The sequence below is a fragment of the Didymella exigua genome (assembly GCF_010094145.1).
Source record: "Didymella exigua CBS 183.55 unplaced genomic scaffold M421scaffold_35, whole genome shotgun sequence".
In the NCBI taxonomy this organism is placed as follows: Eukaryota; Fungi; Ascomycota; class Dothideomycetes; order Pleosporales; family Didymellaceae; genus Didymella; species Didymella exigua.
Genome location: NW_022984809.1, coordinates 28,250 through 45,439, shown reverse-complemented (window position 1 = coordinate 45,439; position 17,190 = coordinate 28,250). Strand labels below are relative to the sequence as shown.

The 17,190-nt window shown below is 52.9% G+C and overlaps 7 protein-coding genes across 7 annotated transcripts; 4 read left to right on the top strand and 3 right to left on the bottom strand.

The window, feature by feature from the left end:
• Positions 1–220: 220 nt before the first annotated feature.
• Positions 221–3,470, top strand: M421DRAFT_8423 (uncharacterized protein; the record flags this gene model as incomplete). Its single annotated transcript, XM_033597563.1, has 3 exons — positions 221–290; positions 391–534; positions 637–3,470. The coding sequence occupies 3 exons, from the start codon at positions 221–223 to the stop codon at positions 3,468–3,470; spliced, it is 3,048 nt and encodes a 1,015-aa protein (XP_033445017.1).
• Positions 3,471–3,971: 501 nt separating this feature from the next.
• Positions 3,972–5,003, top strand: M421DRAFT_8422 (uncharacterized protein; the record flags this gene model as incomplete). The annotated part of the gene is made up of 1 exon (XM_033597562.1): positions 3,972–5,003. One exon carries the CDS (start codon positions 3,972–3,974, stop codon positions 5,001–5,003), a length of 1,032 nt encoding a protein of 343 aa, XP_033445016.1.
• A 371-nt stretch (positions 5,004–5,374) lies between these two features.
• Positions 5,375–6,929, bottom strand: M421DRAFT_103509 (glycosyltransferase family 31 protein; the record flags this gene model as incomplete). The annotated part of the gene is made up of 2 exons (XM_033586913.1): positions 5,375–5,412; positions 5,555–6,929. 2 exons carry the CDS (start codon positions 6,927–6,929, stop codon positions 5,375–5,377), a joined length of 1,413 nt encoding a protein of 470 aa, XP_033445015.1.
• Positions 6,930–7,962: 1,033 nt separating this feature from the next.
• On the top strand, positions 7,963–8,329 carry M421DRAFT_424402 (uncharacterized protein). Its single transcript, XM_033593739.1, has 2 exons — positions 7,963–8,030; positions 8,098–8,329. Exons 1-2 carry the CDS (start codon positions 8,003–8,005, stop codon positions 8,259–8,261), a joined length of 192 nt encoding a protein of 63 aa, XP_033445014.1. The 5' UTR covers positions 7,963–8,002; the 3' UTR covers positions 8,262–8,329.
• Positions 8,148–10,431, bottom strand: M421DRAFT_401367 (MFS general substrate transporter). Its single transcript, XM_033590220.1, has 4 exons — positions 9,174–10,431; positions 9,038–9,128; positions 8,791–8,989; positions 8,148–8,743 (listed from the first exon to the last, which is right to left on the bottom strand). The coding sequence occupies exons 1-4, from the start codon at positions 10,170–10,172 to the stop codon at positions 8,560–8,562; spliced, it is 1,473 nt and encodes a 490-aa protein (XP_033445013.1). The 5' UTR covers positions 10,173–10,431; the 3' UTR covers positions 8,148–8,559.
• Positions 10,432–10,875: 444 nt separating this feature from the next.
• Positions 10,876–12,153, top strand: M421DRAFT_71470 (Clavaminate synthase-like protein; the record flags this gene model as incomplete). The annotated part of the gene is made up of 4 exons (XM_033596791.1): positions 10,876–11,265; positions 11,316–11,524; positions 11,574–11,791; positions 11,846–12,153. 4 exons carry the CDS (start codon positions 10,876–10,878, stop codon positions 12,151–12,153), a joined length of 1,125 nt encoding a protein of 374 aa, XP_033445012.1.
• Positions 12,154–12,590: 437 nt separating this feature from the next.
• Positions 12,591–13,746, bottom strand: M421DRAFT_8418 (Glyoxalase/Bleomycin resistance protein/Dihydroxybiphenyl dioxygenase; the record flags this gene model as incomplete). Its single annotated transcript, XM_033597561.1, has 2 exons — positions 12,591–13,649; positions 13,708–13,746. 2 exons carry the CDS (start codon positions 13,744–13,746, stop codon positions 12,591–12,593), a joined length of 1,098 nt encoding a protein of 365 aa, XP_033445011.1.
• Between the last annotated feature and the right edge of the window lie 3,444 nt (positions 13,747–17,190).

The window sequence follows — 17,190 nt, the reverse complement described above, 5'->3', positions numbered from 1 at the left end:
GGGAGCATCCTCAAAGCGGCGTGCTCGAGTCAGTCCGCATAGAGACCAAAGAACCCTTTTTGGCAGCGACGGCGATAGCGCGAACGCTTCCGCACTATATCACTACATCATGCTCAGTCGCTGAGGCTGGGCTGTCTGACGCCTCCTCTGCCCTCCTCACGTCTACCTGCTGCCACCCACCTGCGCCGGGCCTCACACTCCTTTCACCCTCGGCGCAACCATGGCTATGGTCTCCGGACTGCGCTCCCACACGGAGCACTGCCGGCCGGGCGACCTGCTGGTTGTCGTGCGTGAGTCTCCCCACCCCCCTCTAGCGTGCACCGGAGCTCGACTGCGACCATCGCGGACGCTGCGGCGCACTCCCACAGCAATGCTGACAGGCTGCCGCAGATGAATTTGTTGCCCGCAGCCCGGACGAGCTTGACCTGAAGCGGGGGGATCGCGTCGAGCTGATCGAGCGCGACGACGACTTCGGCGATGGCTGGTTCCTGGGCAAGAACACAGAGAGCGGGGAGAACGGGCTGTTCCCTGAAGGTGCGTAAGACGGAGGCGTTCGCAGAGCAGCAGCGACCGAGTGCCAGGCACTACGCTGCTGGGAAGCCTACTGGGGCTGTTACCGTCTCTAATACATCGCAGTCTACACGCGACCTGCCCCAGCACCCTCCACGACCAACGTGCCCATGCACTCGCGCGACACCTCGAATGCCTCGCAGCTGCAAACGCCTACGCAGCCCGTTGCGCCTGGCACCGCGACCTCGCTGTCGTCGCCGTCGACGCAGCCGCTGAGCGCACCCAAGTCGCCTGCCCTCGGCCAGGGCCCAACAGAGCCCCTGAACGTAGCGAACGCGAACGCTGGCGCCGTGGGTGCGCGCAGGACCTCGCTGAATGCCGCGCCACGGAGCATCAGCATGACACTGAATGGCGAAGAGCCCTATGAAGAGCCCACAATAGGGAGCCCAGTCATGAACGAGACGTTGAGCGTCATCGACGAGCACATCACCGACATGAGCACGCCGCGTCATAGCGCAGCCGTAGCTCAGCGAGATCTGAAGCCCGGCAACATGAACAACGACTCTGGAAGCGAGTACAGCAGCCACCACCGTCTGTCGTACATCAATGGCCAGGAAACAGACGACGAGGAGCAGAACTTCCACACAGAAGAGGAGGTCAAGACATGGTCGCCAGGGCGTGTGGCCGAGTACCTGGAGGATGTGGGCGTCGAGAGGAAACACTGCGACGTCTTCAAAGACCAGGACATCGACGGCGAGGCGTTGCTGGGTGTGGACCGCAATTTCATCTTCATGAAGGAATTCGATTTGGGGCCAATGGGGCCTCGTCTGCGCACGTGGATGAAGATCAATGCCCTACAGCAGGAGGTCCGCAATGCAAAAGAGGCTGCCAAAGCTCTGACGCCGCACGATAGTCTTGAGGACTTTACACCAATGGCGGAGACAATTACAAGAAACAGAGCTTCTTCGTTGGGTGCAGGCATGCTACCGCGGATACCTACACTGAGGGAAAGCATGGGTTCTCGAGGAAGCACTGGTCGCCAGAACACGCCCCGCACAATGTCTTCTATAGGACGCTCGACAAGCTCGATGATTGAGCCGACATCTCCACTAATCAACACAATTCCAGCTTCTCCACCACTCGGCACCCGCCCTTCTGCAGCTTCTGTTCGCAGTCTCAACCACAACAGGCGGCATTCCTCAATTGACTACAATGTAAATCTGCCAGCTCCAGGCAATGTCAAACCTGCATCAACAGTGCCTGTTGGGCCAGCGCACAGGAAAGCTCCATCATTTGACCGCAACTGGACCATGGGATCGCCCCAGAAGACTTCGCACGATCTACAGCGTCCCGTCTCCTCGAACCACATGCACACCTCGAGCACCAATGGAACAGCTTTTGATACCAGAGAAGCCGGCTTGAACGTAGCAAACGATTTGGACCGAGGCTACTTCTCGGGCGGCGAGGTCGACAATCGCAAGAACCGTAATCTGCTTCGAAAGCGAGATAGTGACAACCCTGTCCGCAACCCTAGCATTAGCACATCGTATAGCCGCCGGCATAGCAGGATTGGCAGTGCTGAGTCAGCCATGCGACAAGGCGCTGTGTCTCCTGCGGCTAAGCAGTACTATGGAGGAAGTGTCAAGAGCGACCGCTCGAGCGCTTTTGACTTTATACGTCCTCTAAAACCAGCCAACGAAGGACCGCCCACCGTTACCAAGCTCAGCTATGACACACCCAGCATCGATGCAATCGCGAATTCGCCAGCGCTTCCTGGCAGTGAAACGTCATCGACTGGTCGTGCCTCACCTTCGCCAGGAGGAGTCACACAATCGAATTCTTTCTTCAGCAAGAAGTCACGCGCAGCTGGCCTCAGGGCTATATCGGATGCCATCACTGGTGGGGAGAGGGCAAATGCGAGCGCTGTGGATGTCGCTCACTCGTCGAACAAAGATTCGCCTATGCAGTCACCAACGAGGACAGGATCAAGCACACCTTCTGGAACATCGGTATCGAAGAGCTTTGAGCTTGACAAGGGTGATAGGCGACATACCAGTGGCTCCAATGCAACCAAAGAGGTGGTGGCCAAGAAAAAGGCCAGCAAACATGGCACTAGCGCCTATCTCAAGGGCCGTCAACAGATTACACCACAGGAAGCCATGAAGAACTGTGACTACAGCGGATGGATGAAAAAGAAGTCTTCCAGCTTGATGACAACGTGGAAAACTCGTCTGTTTGTGCTGCGAGGCCGACGTCTGTCGTACTATTACAGCGAGAACGACACAGAAGAAAAGGGCCTCATCGACATCTCCTCGCACCGTGTGCTGCCGGCAAACAATGAAAGAATGACCGGTCTACACGCGTCCATCACCCGCGCAGCCTCGTCGCCATCTTCTCCTCACAATGCTACCATCGAGACGACAGCATCTGTCGACAGCGCGAAAGCTGCGAACAGTGTCGAGGAGAACATGGATGGCATGTTCATCTTCAAGCTGGTCCCACCCCGCGCTGGTCTGCAGAAGGGGGTGCAATTCACCAAGCCTATTGTGCACTATTTTGCCGTCGATAGCCTGGCAGTAGGCCGACTGTGGATGGCAGCACTCATGAAAGCCACAATCGACCGCGATGAGGGCCTTCCCTTCACCACTACGTATCAGCAGAAGACCATTTCATTAGAAAAGGCTCGTGCCATGCGCCAGCGTCCACCAAATCTGATGGATGAAGAAGATGTTGACACAGCATCTAGCAAGAGGAGCGAGCTTGGCAAAGAAAGCATCCAAGGAAGTACCATCCACGAAGAAGATGAGAAGCAAGGCCTCGCTATTTCAGGACTTGACGATGCACAGGCACTGCTAAATTATGCCGACAATGGCTCGTACGAAGCATCCTCAGTCAACGAGTCGGAACATGAGCAGCAGCAGCAGCCGCAGGATAAGCCACTCCTACCAAACGTCACCTGAGTACCACCACATATCCTTCGTTCATTCACCACATACCCCGTTTCGCCTCGGCCAGCTTTACTTATATGTACTTTAATTCGCTCATTGAGCACCGCTCCCGTAGTTCAGCGCACCATGATCTTTTGGTATTTGGATATGAAGAGAAACGAACACATAAGCTTTGGAAATACCTTTGCGGATGGAAATGGAAAGTTGCACTTATTTTCCTACCATTTTGACGATCACAATGGACGGATCGACGAATTTGAAAAGCTACATGCCAAAAGACAACTTTCCTATGTAACGAGCGAAGCAGCAACCGAGATGAGAGTGTAGTTGTATGTTACCTGTGATTTACATTCCGTTGTCGTTCCTCGCGTATTCTTTGTCCTTGAGCGCGGCGCGAGACGCGTCGAGCGCCCTTGCCTGAGACGCAATCTCATACCGCCTCGCAGGGAGAACGAGCATACACCCCAGCACGTCTCGACAGTGTCCTCACAATCATACAGTGTCCAGCGCTGCATGCCATCCTACTCTTCCATCGACCTAGGCACACCCTACTTCGACCCAATATCACCTCTCTACCGCCAATCCCTCCGCTCATCGCACACCATCAGCACGACTAGCACAAGCAACCCCACTGCCAACATGACCCGCACATCTCAACTTTCGCCCGACTACTTCTCCCACAAACCCCGCTCCTTCCTCTCTCTGCACACCGACTTTGACGAGAAACTCGCCGCGGCCCAGTCACCCTCACCCTCCCACGACCGTGGACGCCGCCAATCGAGACTCGTGGGCTACGACCAACCCACCCACACGGTCGTTTCTCCTAGTCCGCGTGTACCCCGCAGCCGCACGCTCATTCGATTTTTGGTCCTTCTCATCATCCTGGGGCTCGTGAGTCTGGGCTGGCGCTGCGAAGCTGTGGGGTGCAAAGGCAGAGGCGGCGGCGCGCTGGTCGGCGAGAATATCGCAAGTAGTAGGTATATCGGCGGTGGTAGTGTGGTCGCTGGCTGGGGGACGCCGGAGGGGATGGATTTGAGCCAGATCTGGGACCGGCCGAGTTGGGGTGGCGAGCGCCAGGGTGCGGACAAGAAGGAGGGGGGGAGCACTACGCTTGGTGCGTTTAAAGATGAGGGAGGAGAGGCTCTGTATGGTTTCAGGGACGAGGAGGGAGAATTGGTTGGGCCTGCGGGCGTGAATGGCGACGGATTTGTGCAGTGGGATGATGAAGATAGGCAGTTTGGTGCTGGTGAATTAGACGCTGGAGGGGAGCAAACACAGGAGGGTGAAGCGACTGAAGAACAGCGGGGCGAGGTGGAGTATGAGCTCTACAAGGCTCCGCTGGTGGGGACTATTGATGGACCTGTCGGTGAAATGACAGGCCCTGCTGAAGGAGATGTCAAGGACGGCGCTGTCAACACTCTTGCGCAGCCGGATGCAGTGTCTGACACACAACCCGAAGCACAGCAGGACGACCACCAAGCCTACGAATCCGCAACACTTGCACGAAAGGGTTCATGGCCCGATTCCATGAACGGATTGTGGTGAAGTCAACTGCGGGTGGATCGACCAAGCCCTGTCTCCACGACCAGATTTGACAACAACGGTCGTTAGCACGTCCGCGGTACCCCAGTTCGACCATAGAAATTGATTGAGAGTTCATTGAATCTGGGTAGCACTAAACCACTGTCGTCGATGACCTGATCAGATCGGGCTGCATGGGGCATGGTTTAATATTGGGGCGATCCCGAGGCTTGCGGTCTAGAACACGGTGAGACGCCGGGGTCGAAGGGTCTTCTGAGTGTATTTTGACCTCACCTCTTTATAATGCGGTATCGCATACAATGACAATAAAATGTTGCTTATTTTACAAATGTTTTTGTTAATTGAATTATGGTGGTGTAGTGTGGTCCTACGGGCTACCGTGGCCTAGTATTATGAGAGCATGGGGCATCCCCTAGCGAGTGTGTAGTATGGGTATCATTGTGGTTCCGAGTTTCCTTTCAGCCTGATCTGAACGCATTCACTTCTTCCGAGTGTCCTGATCTATCTCCTCTGTCGTCGCATTGTTGACTCCGCGTTTGCTTTGGCGTTCACACCCTCGTTCGCGGGTGTGAACCAGTCTCTTATTCCGCACCTGTCATCGAGCGACCTAAAGTGGTCGTTGACTCTGTCTGTCATCCACCCACTCTTTACTTTCTCATTTGGCTTTGCGTAGCCCAGTCGGAACGAGTTAGAGATCGAGCAGCTCCCCGAGTCAAAGGAGAACTGTATGCACTTGGTCTGGCTTTCGCAGAGCGCACGGCAATGCGCGAACGACTTCCACGCCTCTCGCTCCTCTTTCTTGTGCGATGAGGAGTGGTCATGAGCGTTGTATTCCGCATCAACGGACATATTGTCCCAATATGCCACCGATGCGCCGATTTTAGATCGGACGTGTGAGAGGAACACGTCACGATGTCTCAGGACAACGTTGTTGTGTTCCTTGTACCAGCTCTGTTCAAATTGCCAAAGCTCATCTATCTCAGTCGGCGAGACGTGATGGTAGGTAATGGTGGGGTAGCACCAGAGATCGCGATCGATCTTCAAGACGGCGGGGTCGAGGGTCGCGGGTGAGTCGCTCTGGAAGTGCGGAAAGGCACGATGCAGTGGCACCTTTACATCCTCTAATACCTTTCCCAGTGCGCAGTCGCCAACCCAGTGCGACTTGGTGAACTCCTCGTAGTGGTATAGGTTGTTCAAGCGCTGCTCTGATACCTTGCGCATGGCGGGGTTAGAGAGGACGAAGCCTGCGCCGCCATAACCGAACTCAACGTCTTTGATGTAGAGGTGCTTCCCGATGTAGTATGACTTCGTGTCGTCGAAGCCAGCAAGGTACTCGAGCAGGTTGTTCCAGCCCAGGTAAGTATCCGCCTCGATGAAGACAAACCACTTGGCATCAGGCTTCTTCGCGTATGCCTGGTCGATCATTGGCAAGAACTTCCATTTATCCAGCTTCCATCCGCTGTTTTCTGTCTGAAGGTAATCGCCCTTGAACGACCCCGACTGTGCTGTAAAGACCTGCTGGTTTTGCGAGCCTCGTTTCCCGTGCTTGTGCAGCTGGTCATAGAATTTGAAGTCCTCGTGCTCTTGGCGCGTCTGGTCACTGACGCCTCCCAGGACATCATGTACCTCATGCCCTTCAATCTGCTCATCCAGATCAGAGAATAGGGCAAAGTGGGGCACGCATCGGAGAGTGGTCCTTAGGTGCACGGGCAGCTTTTCGCGAGACTCGGTGGCGCCTGTGCGTAAGACGACCAATACATCGTCGGCAAGCTCAGATTGCGGACAGAAAATATCCTCTTGCTGTAGAGCGGCAGAGTTCGAGTACCGGTAGAAAAAGGAAGGCGATCCGGATCTGGTGAATAGGCTGATTGCGGTGATCGAAAAGACGACATAGAGGACTAGCCGGCAAAGGAAGGTGCGGCCCGCCATGGCAATGGTGTTTGAAGGAGATATCGGTTCAGTGGCACCAGGCCTTTGGTCGAACAGAAGTGGAAGAATCAGTGGAGGGAATGATGGAGGCGACACGGTGTACTTGTGCGCCCAAAGGCCAAGGAGATGTTAGGAAGTGGAGGTGCGGCGGCCCATGGAAGGCGGCGCCGTTTGCTCTCGCGTGCAGAAGAGCGGGGGTAGGCTGCAGTAAATAATGACCGGGCGTTCGTATGATATCACGAGTGATTATTGAGGAATGAAAGGAGAGGAAGAGCACGGTTTTACAGTAGTGAGGAAGAACGAAGCCCCCGGTGATCATCATTCTTTAGGTCAGACGGGTTCCGAGAGGGACCGTGGCGATCGACGCCTTAACACAGCCTGACGGATGAGCGGCGTCCTGTCACAAGTAACCCGGAGTAGTTGCAGGTAGGGTCAGTGTCACATAGCGGTACACCTCTCATCAGCGTCAGGTCTCCATAGGGTTTCAGCGTAGGTGGACGTATCGTGCTGCAATATTTGAGCACCACGGTTGTCGACGCTGTGGTGTTTTGACCTAGCGTCGGATTCATGCGCCGAGCCATTTTCGAACCAACGTCTTGGAGCAAGTGCAGCGTGGAACCGCCTTCCAAACTTGGCGCATCGACGTCAAGCGCGTTTCATAACTCCTAATACGGCTTAGTTTGAGCTGTATACGATCCTCTTTCACACCCCACGCATTCCGGCTGACCTCTGCGTGCTGTGGTCCCCTGCATGGCGATGCCTTGTACGAAAGAAGGCCTCGCGCAATTTCAGTAGGCTCTCATGCCGAAATGCTGACTGGTGAGGCTCCTGTACAACCTCTGCATACCCCGACCAGCCACTGGCAGCCTGGCAACCACAGCTCTGTGACCCCTTCAGCCTGAGGCAGTTTGACCTCGAGATGGTTTCGAGTTCATTGGCAAGCATTTCCGCAACCATGCAGCTATCTGACCGAGCCATGCGGAACAGTAACTACTGACGATACGGATCCAACTGCTACCCGTAGCTACCAGCCCTTTCACCCGATGACATCCTCAATAATGACATCCTCAATAATGACATCCTCACTACTCAGCACTGCGACTGTCCAATTGAAATTAGCCGTTGGCATCATGGGATCTGAATCTGAAAGCTCATCACAAACACTCACCGATGTTCGTGCCGCAAGCCTCTCCCAATCTTATTAGGCTGTTCAACGCGCCGGGATGTCCGTTTTTTCGAGCTAGGGGATACACGCAAAGTCACAGAGCACCTTGTGCGCGCAGCAACGACAGTCTACTGGACGTGCGGTTGCCACCGGACAGAAGGACATAGCTGTGTGGCTATCTTCGCTGATCGCATCTATTCACAGCCTCATCAATCATCTGAACCCCATGACGATCACCGAGCAGCTTGGTGAAGAGCTGATCTTAATTCCGTTGCGCTCGATCGGTTTCCTGTTCTTGCCGAAAGAGAAGAGGAGCACCGGGAAACGGAAGATGCGTCACAAAAAGCACAGATCCAAAGGTGGTGCAGCCTCATGGTCGTAACTTTCGGTTAATTCCATTGGCAAGGTCAGGCGGAGCTACGAAGCCCCATTCTCCGACAACCAAATCGTGAATTATGTTCACCCTCAAAACACTTGCACTCGCCCCTGCTTCGCAAGGTCCGCACGTCTGCGGTCCTTTCTGATGACGAGGAGCCAGCTCGTCAAGATGGAGCAAATGCCAACTACAAGAACCGAGAGATTGATGGCGTATGAGGTGCGGTATCTTGGGCCAAATACTGTGCTGAAAACATGCGGTCCCACGATGCCACTGTTAAATGTCAGCAGACATTCACCGAGTCGGCTAGTTCAACGTACCTGAATTGAGCGCAAGCATTTGTCAGACCGATACCTATGCCAGATGCTACCGTACCCTCGAGCGCTCTGATACGCTCAGGCCAAATCACCGGATATGCACAGCCTGCGCAGGCTACGGCAACGATCAAGCATATGTAGCGAACAACCGGGCTGTGAACGGTAAGAAGGATGATGTAGCAAACAATGGTGGTCGTTTCGACTGGACGTGTAAGCACTGTGGTCATTGCGATGCATTGATTTGACTTACTGCCAACAGCAGTGACCCAGGGTCTGATCCACTTTCGCTGCAGCATAAAGCCCAATGCGTTCAGCAGCAGGAACGCTGAAACATATGGCGGCTACACTGATTAGCACTCGATTTAGCCTTTGTAGCGGATACTCACAATGTTCATCAACTGTGAGTTAGCTGTAGTTGTGAAGCCAAGCTGATAGATCACAGTCGGCAGCGCAAACCCCACCCCAAAGCCCCCAATACCATGACAAACCCAGTATAGACTGAATGTGTATAAAGTCGGATCTCTTGCCATTATTTTCAGTGACTCCCAGTCCCAATTCTTCTCAGCCTGCGGTGCACCACTGGCCAGCCTGTTCTTCATGTGCAGTCGCTCTTCTCCTGTGAGAAACTCGGTTGTCTCCGGATAATCCGGCAACCAGAATGCGACGAAGGCTAGCAGAATCGCTGGCAAGCCTTCTAGGAGGAAAAGCCACCTCCATCCGGAGAGACCCCCTAGTTGATCCAAGTGCGCGATTGCATACGCCAGCAAGCCAGACAGAGCGCTTGAGAGCTGGCCCACTGAATAGAAGAAAGCTATGCGTTGCGGCATCTCAGTAGGCTTGTACCAGAACGCGTAATGGTACAGTACACTTGGAAAGAAGCCTGCCTCAGCCATTCCAATAGCGAAGCGTACGCACATCATGCCTGAGAAGTTCATCGCTGCTGCTGAACAGCACGCAGAGACTCCCCACGCCATAATTAGGGTGAACATCCATCTCGATGGCTTGAAGAGCTTCAGCAGGATGGTGTTGGTCGGTTCGAAGATCAGGTAGCTGTATGAGAATATGGACAATGTCCATGCCCATTGCGAGGGTGTAAAGCCAAGCTGCTTCTTGATACCGGTCCCGGCCTCGAGATTGATGATGGCTGCGTTCGAATAGTTGGCACTGTCGATGACTCTGAAGATGTAGACAAGCGAGTAGAAGCCGACGAGCCAGAAGTCGATCTTGCGCAGCAGCTTCCTTTCAATCTCCGGGCTAGCGGTGAGGGATTCCGCGGCTGGAGATGAGGTAGTCGGTGTTACGGATACCAGATCCTTCTCGAACACTGTTGGGATCTCGTTGGCAACATAGCTCAGCTTGTCGGTCGGGTTCTTGGTGTTGGCCATCTAAGCCTTCGTCTCTGGCTTCAACCTGACAAGATCGATAGGAGAAACAGAGAACAGATATTGGGAAAAGTTCGAATGAACACGTACACGCCCTCATAGAAAGCTCATCGAGCCAGCACGACACAGCAAATATACCCTCCGGCCAAAGTGGCATTCATGAAACACCGTCGATACCGATGCCGGTGTGTTCTTTGCCCACAATGGACCTGCACTCATCACGACATGATACCCAGGATGACGATAAGCGGTCTCCGCCAATACCAAGAGATAGCAAATACATGCAATCGCAAGCATCGACAAGCATCATACCACAGTTTGCTAGGGATTTGTTCGGTTCCGCCGTCAGAAGACGTATTAGACCTCCATATTACTTTAGACGCCTTACAGGCATACAAGCACGTTCGTTGGACGCCTCGTGCGGAGAATGTCAATCTGAAGCCATAATTATCATCTGCAAAGGTTCACGCCGCTGTTGCCGACAATCTAAGGATCAGCACGTTGTTGTTGCAGAAAAGCACGCCATCGTGAGGAGAAACAACGACTCGGAAACTGCACGTCCAATCATAACATAGACCCCGCGCAAGCAACATCACGCATGAGAGGCAGATAAGAGCGCTGGTTATTACTGCAAAATGTATGTTTGAAGTCGACCAGATTGTTTCTCACTGTCTTGTATCCAGCGAATCGATCTATCGTTGCCGCCATGGCCCCCTCTGCAGTATCGCCTCCACCTCAGATTACCAGCAAGCCTATCGTCAAGCTATGGAGCAGGCCACAAAAAACAACAGAGGACCTCGACTGGGCGCCACTGACTACCATCGATTTGTCTCGATTCGATGAGCCAGCCGGCAAACAAGAGCTAGCAAAGCAGCTGTACGATGCGATCACAAGAGTTGGATTCTGGGTTGTCACTGGATCTGGTATCGACGATGAACGAGTTCTGCGCCAGTTCAGTATTGGCAACACATTCTTCAAGGAGCCCCTTGAAGAGAAGAGGAGGTTTCCGTGCAACTTTGCGGAGGGCGAGTATTTCGGGTACAGGGAGAACGAGAGGTGGATCGGTGATACTGGCATTAAGGAGAACATCGAAATGGTACGCATTGTCTATGTTTGCAATAACAAAGCAGAACTAACGTCGAGCAGCTTAATATCCACAAAGATATACCGGCATGGAAAGACGTTGGAAAGCATCAGGTCGTTGAAGAAAATTGGGAAGAGATACGCAACTTCCACCGCGATGTCTGGGAAGTTGCCCGCAAACTTTTCGTCCTGATCGCCATCATCCTCGAATTGCCTGAAAATTATCTGGCGGATGCACATGCATATGATCAAATCTCAGACGATCATCTAAGGTGAGATGTTCTTGAGTCTACCTTAAAAGTCCAACTAAATGTCTATCAGATACATGATCTACAACGTGCGCACACAAGAGGAGTGGGACAAGGCACAAGCATACTCAACAGGTGGACACACAGACTTTGGCAGCCTAACTCTACTGTTCAGTCAGCATGTCGCTGGGTTGCAGATTAGAACGCCAGAGGGAGAGTGGAAGTATGTGAAGCCAGTGACCGGTGGTATCACTTGCAATGCGGCAGACACACTGACGTTCTTGACCAATGGTGGGTTTGCAGCTTGCCCATGTGCAGTGACTATGGTTCTAACAGTAAGCTCAGGCTTCATTAAATCCACCATCCACCGTGTTATTACACCACCCAAAGACCAGATCAACATCCCCCGTCTGGGACTACTGTACTTCAGCCGACCTGGTAATCATGCGCCGATGCGTACTGTACCTTCACCGCTGCTGGAACGCTTGGACTTGATCAGGGAGGAGGACAAGGACTTGAGCAGACCAGTCCCGTCAGGTACTGAGTATGTGCGAGCCAGAGTCAAGGATGTGCATCACAAGAAGGTATTGGATAAGCGAGAGGGGACGAGTTTCCAGTACAAGGGGTTGGAAGTGAAGAACTTCTATAAGTAAAGTTCGCAAGTTGAAGCTAGGCTATCTACCGAAGAATGAAATCAACCCTAGAACATAGCCTCATCCCAAATGCTGAAAAAGAAGCGTGATATATGAGTGGACTGTTAAATCGCGGCCAAGACGCGACGTTGTCATATCTTCTACGCAACAAGGTGTGTTAGGATAGTCCAGCTCTTGCTAACATCTGTATGAACATGTAGTTCCACGCATATTATGCATTATGCGTTATCCAGGTGTCGCTTGCCCATGTTCTTCCTGGTGACACAACACTTGGGTCTGGCTCGCTTTCTTGCCGTTGTGGCGTAGCAAGACTCTGGCTTGCAAGTTTAGTTGAAAATATGTATTCACACATGCATCGACAGCTTTCTCGGATAATACACTAGCATTTCGCAATCTATAATTTCTAGTGTCTTCCTCCCAGCTTCAGTGCAATGTACCTAGTCCAGGAACCATTTCGGTACCTCTGGCCCCCACACTGCTAAGCTTTCATCGCCAGCCTCGCCCCATCCTACAGGCGTGTCCTCATTGACGAGATCACCATCTGCGTAATGCTCAATCATGTTTCCTGTTGTGTCCCACCAGTAGTCGAACAACTGACTCCCCAGAATATGCCGGCCCACACCCCATACGCTCTTGTAACCCTTCTTGGCTAGCCACTCGTGACCCAACGACTGTGTGTCAAAGTCGTGCACTTCAAAAGAGGAGTGATGTACATGCCTTGTCTTGTTCGTACTGAGGAATATTGTGTGATGGTCTGTGTAGCCTTGTCCTATGTCAATGTGTGCAAACATGGCTGCGTCTTTCTTGACCCCGTCTGATGTGTTGACGTATAAGATGTCGGTGGGCACGATATTGAACGTTCGTGTATACCAGGCCATCTGTGCTTCGAAGTTCTGCACACATAGGCCGTAGTGACCAAGTTTGTGGACCGCTGCAGGCCCAGGTTTGAATCGTTGAAAACGCGCAACTCGTGGCTTCTCGTTTTCATAGTTTGTTGTAAGGATTTCTGGGTACGGTCCCGGTGTTTTCTTCGATTGACCGTGGATTAGACTGATGGGGAAGCCTTCGGGGTCGTGAAGAGTGATGAGGTGGCCACCTCCTGGAGCGTCTGATAGCTTTTCGATGTGGCCTGTCCCAGCTACCTGTGCAGCCTTCTCTAATTCTGCGAAGTTTTCGACCTCAAAGCAGCCACCGAGAAACTTCTTCTCGCCTTTTTGCGCGTAATACACGTATTGGTCGTCGCCGTAGCCTTTGAACCATCTCTTGTCCCCTGTCTTGTGTGCAACTGTCATACCAAAATCACGAAGAAATACTGTGATCTCATCAAGATCGGGATGTTGGTATCGCATGTGCACCAGTTTAGTGAGCTTGATCTGCGCCTGGCGGTCAATGCTCTGCTCAGACTGCCATTGGCGTAACGGTTTACAAGGCTTTGGGATCGCTTCGATTTGAGGAACGGAGGAACCGCGGTTCGGTGAAGTTTCACGACTCGCTTGCTGACAAGTCCGTCAGTTCCGGATGTTGCAGTCAAACTGTCTGACCAGTCGTACATACAGCGTGTGTGATCTTTTCTTGGAAGTCGTCAAATGTCATATTTCCTTCTAAAGTCGAACAACAGTCTGGTTGTGTATGGTCATGAGCCACTGATTAAGGGACGTATCAAGCCGCATATGTACAATGGGATGCGGGGAGTAGTGGCTCCATGATGCCGAGTGTGGGGCCCCCGCATTCGAGATGTGGTGCTGTGCGAACAACGGTCCCACATCTCATATACCAACACCCGGATTGTTCTATTTCTTACTCGTGGAGGGCAACACGGCGCAGGTGGCTGTGACAGAAGGGATGGATGACGTGAGATCGATGTGGGACTGCCGAGGACGCCAGCGCGCGACACTCTCTGGACGCGACTGCCTGAATCTCGTCACCGCGCGAGATCAAGAGCTCCCTGGAAATGCAGATGGGATTCCTCCATCATTTTTGTCGTTTTCTTGCTAGAATTCAAGGCCATGAGATCGCAAAACATTCACATGACGTCCGTCGATTAATTTTGTGTCAAAGACGGTTTATAAGTGCCAGGTACCTTACACCATGCTCTAGAGGGAGATGTTGAATGCCATTCACGCTTCGCAGATGTTGTGTCAGCTTGTGAAACTCTACCAAGACTCATTTAGCCCTGTAAAATCTGGCAGTGGATGCCCATTGGGCGTTGCGAAGCACCAATGCCGATCCTTCACGCACTGTGCCAGGCTCAGCCTCAGTCTCAGCCTTGTTGGCTGATATCAGTACAACACTAATACTTCAACCCGCAGAAATCCTTTTACACTTCAATAATTCTTTGCTCGAGCATTCTATCAAGATCAGGATGTCCATCCGGAGATCAGGATCAGTAACTGCCGGCGCGCAATCTGAGTCCTTGCTATCGACTTACAATCCGGCTCATCAGCCTCAATCGGACACCAGTGGTGCTGAGGCCAGCGCCAATTCATATCCCAGCTCCATTCATTCCGCAGAATCAGGAAGAGTTGGACACGATGTATCACCTCTCGGACGACCCACGCAGACACTATCGCCGCAGCCAGTCGAAGAGGGCAGTGTGCATGCAACGAGTGTAGACTCTGATAAGCAGGCATGCGATGTGCAGCCCCCATTAAAAGCGAAGCTTGGCAAGACGGTCACGATGGCCCTTTTGCTATTTTCTCTTGGTGAGTGGACGAATCGTAAAGTCAATGAATGCTTACATGGGATCCAGCCTTGTTGTGCTGCATCTTGCATTACGTGTTATTCTCTCGGTTAAACAACAAAGAAGCAGACAGCGACAGAGCCCCGATACGACAATCATATGTTACCGCTATATCGATCATTCTCGCTACCTTGTTCCGAGCTACATTGTTGGGCAGCGTTGGAATGTGCTTTGCACAACACCTCTGGCGAACATTGCGAGACACTGCGATTCCGGTACATGTCATTGAAAGCCTGTTCCAGTTGCGACATAACCCTTTTGAACTTTTCAACCCTCGAGCGATTAAGTTTGCCTCTTTGCTGTTTGGCATTGCGATATACATGTGGCTAGTTCCACTGGCAGCCACCTTCCCGCCTGGTGCACTTACAATCGCGGCCCGACCGTTCGTATTCTCAAGAGTTGGCAACACGTCAGTTCTGAATCCACCGCTGGCGGATGATTTCGATCCATTCAACATCGAGCAGAACCATACTTTTTCCAGAGTTCTGATCTCGGACACAGCAGGAAGCACCTCCTGGCAATACATGTAAGCTCCGTCAGTCTGAGTATCATATCATCCTCTGATTTAAGCAGTGGGGGACGCAAGCTCGTAGGTAATCTTGCCAATCTTGTACTGTCTTCTGGAGCAATCAGTGATATACCCCGCCCATCAGTTGACCCCAACTCAACTTACCTTTTGAGCTTCACTGGGCCACGGTTGTCGTGCGAAGATATCAATATCAATGAGCTGACATCAAGTTCGGTGAATTTACTCTCTATCCTGCCAGATACCCAAAACCAAGGACGTACCGGTTTTGCCGACGGCGTTGTCCTTTCCGTCACTCAATCTGACGTACAGGGTGTCACCGGCTGCAACAGTAACACAACTAGAGCGCGGATTGCGATAGTAACAAAGGGCATCCAGTGCAGAGCAGTATACGTCCGATACGCTCTGAACATAACATACGTACAAGGGGTGCGCCAGCTTACGTACGAGACACGCGACCTCGATCCGCAACCAGAATCGGTTTTTAACTCGAGCTTGACATGGGACACAGGAGAGAGCATGCGGGAAGTACCTGATCCCGTCAAGTTCCTCAAAAGCCTACCAAGCTACAAGCAATGGGCAGACGAACTCAGCGACAGACTGCAATTCTGGAACGCTCACGCCATACTAAGCTCAATGCTGACCTCAATTCGCGCAGTCCGGTCAGTCTACTGTGCCGACGCGAGCAGCTTCTCGCCATGCGCACGAAACTTCACTACCAGCAACGGCACCAGCGTCGCTATCACAGCCCCGCTACCGTGTTGGATGCCCGGCGGCCAGGAACAGCTGGGGCCCGTAAAGCTCCTCGACTCTGGACTTAACGGCAACCGCTTCTCCAACACGGACGACGACGCTCCAGACAAGGACTTCTTCGCCGGCCTGAACGTCACCGAAGGGTCGCTCAATGACCTCTTAACTAATATTACGTTCTCCTCGCTCGGCCTCGGTATATGGCATGGCGAGGTATTCGTCAACGTCACGGAGTACCGCAACACATACCAATTCTCGCAGCCCATCAACTTGGTTCTGCCGTATAGTCTTTGTCTCGGCATCGGGTTGGTCATCCTTGTTCTCGGTATGTACTCGCTCTGGCGCAACGAAGTGCCCGCGACGGACGGCGGCTTCTTGCAGGTCATGATGGCAACGAAGGGCGGGACTCGGCTCGAAGAGCTGGTTATTCGCCAAGGCCTTGTGGGATCTGTCGCACTGCCGAAAGAGTTGAAGGCGCTCCGGATTCGCTACGGCGAGCTCGTTGACGAGAGCACGGCCTTGGGGGACGCGCAGAAGAGGTTTGGCTTTGGCACAGTCGAAGAAACGATTCAGCTGCGGAAACACAAGTGACGATACGACAGCGATATGAGAGGACCATGCCATTGGGGACGAGACCGCCTCTCCCTGTGGGACATGTCAGCGCTGCAGTACAATATTGGGGACAGCGGCTGCACAGAAGCCTGGAGCCTGGCAGCAAGTCAGTTGGGGTGCCAAGCGCAGCTCAGCCCATACTAGAGACCTTTCGATAACGATGAAGCTATCACAGTTGAACGTGATGAACCTGGGGCACCGAGCGGAGGATGCGACCTGTGGATTTGCGTATCCGCCGGCTGGGTGAGATTTGCACAAGTCCATCTCACGCACGAACTCCACTTGCACAACTCGCATTCATCAGTACTAGTTCTGAGCCCTTGGCAGATATCTCGGCACGCTGCGGACTTCTGTAAGCGACTTGTGCTTTCCTCTTTGCCGTCTGCCATGCCTTCGTGATAGCTTTTTT

Coding starts and splice junctions, on each gene's coding strand:
- M421DRAFT_424402 (XM_033593739.1), top strand. CDS start 8,003: ATGACATCCTCACTACTCAGCACTGCGA. Junction 8,031..8,097: donor CTCACTACTCAGCACTGCGA/CTGTCCAATTGA, acceptor ACAAACACTCAC/CGATGTTCGTGCCGCAAGCC.
- M421DRAFT_401367 (XM_033590220.1), bottom strand. CDS start 10,172: ATGGCCAACACCAAGAACCCGACCGACAAGCTGAGCTATGTTGCCAAC. Junction 9,129..9,173: donor ACTCACAGTTGATGAACATT/GTGAGTATCCGC, acceptor TAATCAGTGTAG/CCGCCATATGTTTCAGCGTT. Junction 8,744..8,790: donor AATGCTTGCGCTCAATTCAG/GTACGTTGAACT, acceptor GACATTTAACAG/TGGCATCGTGGGACCGCATG.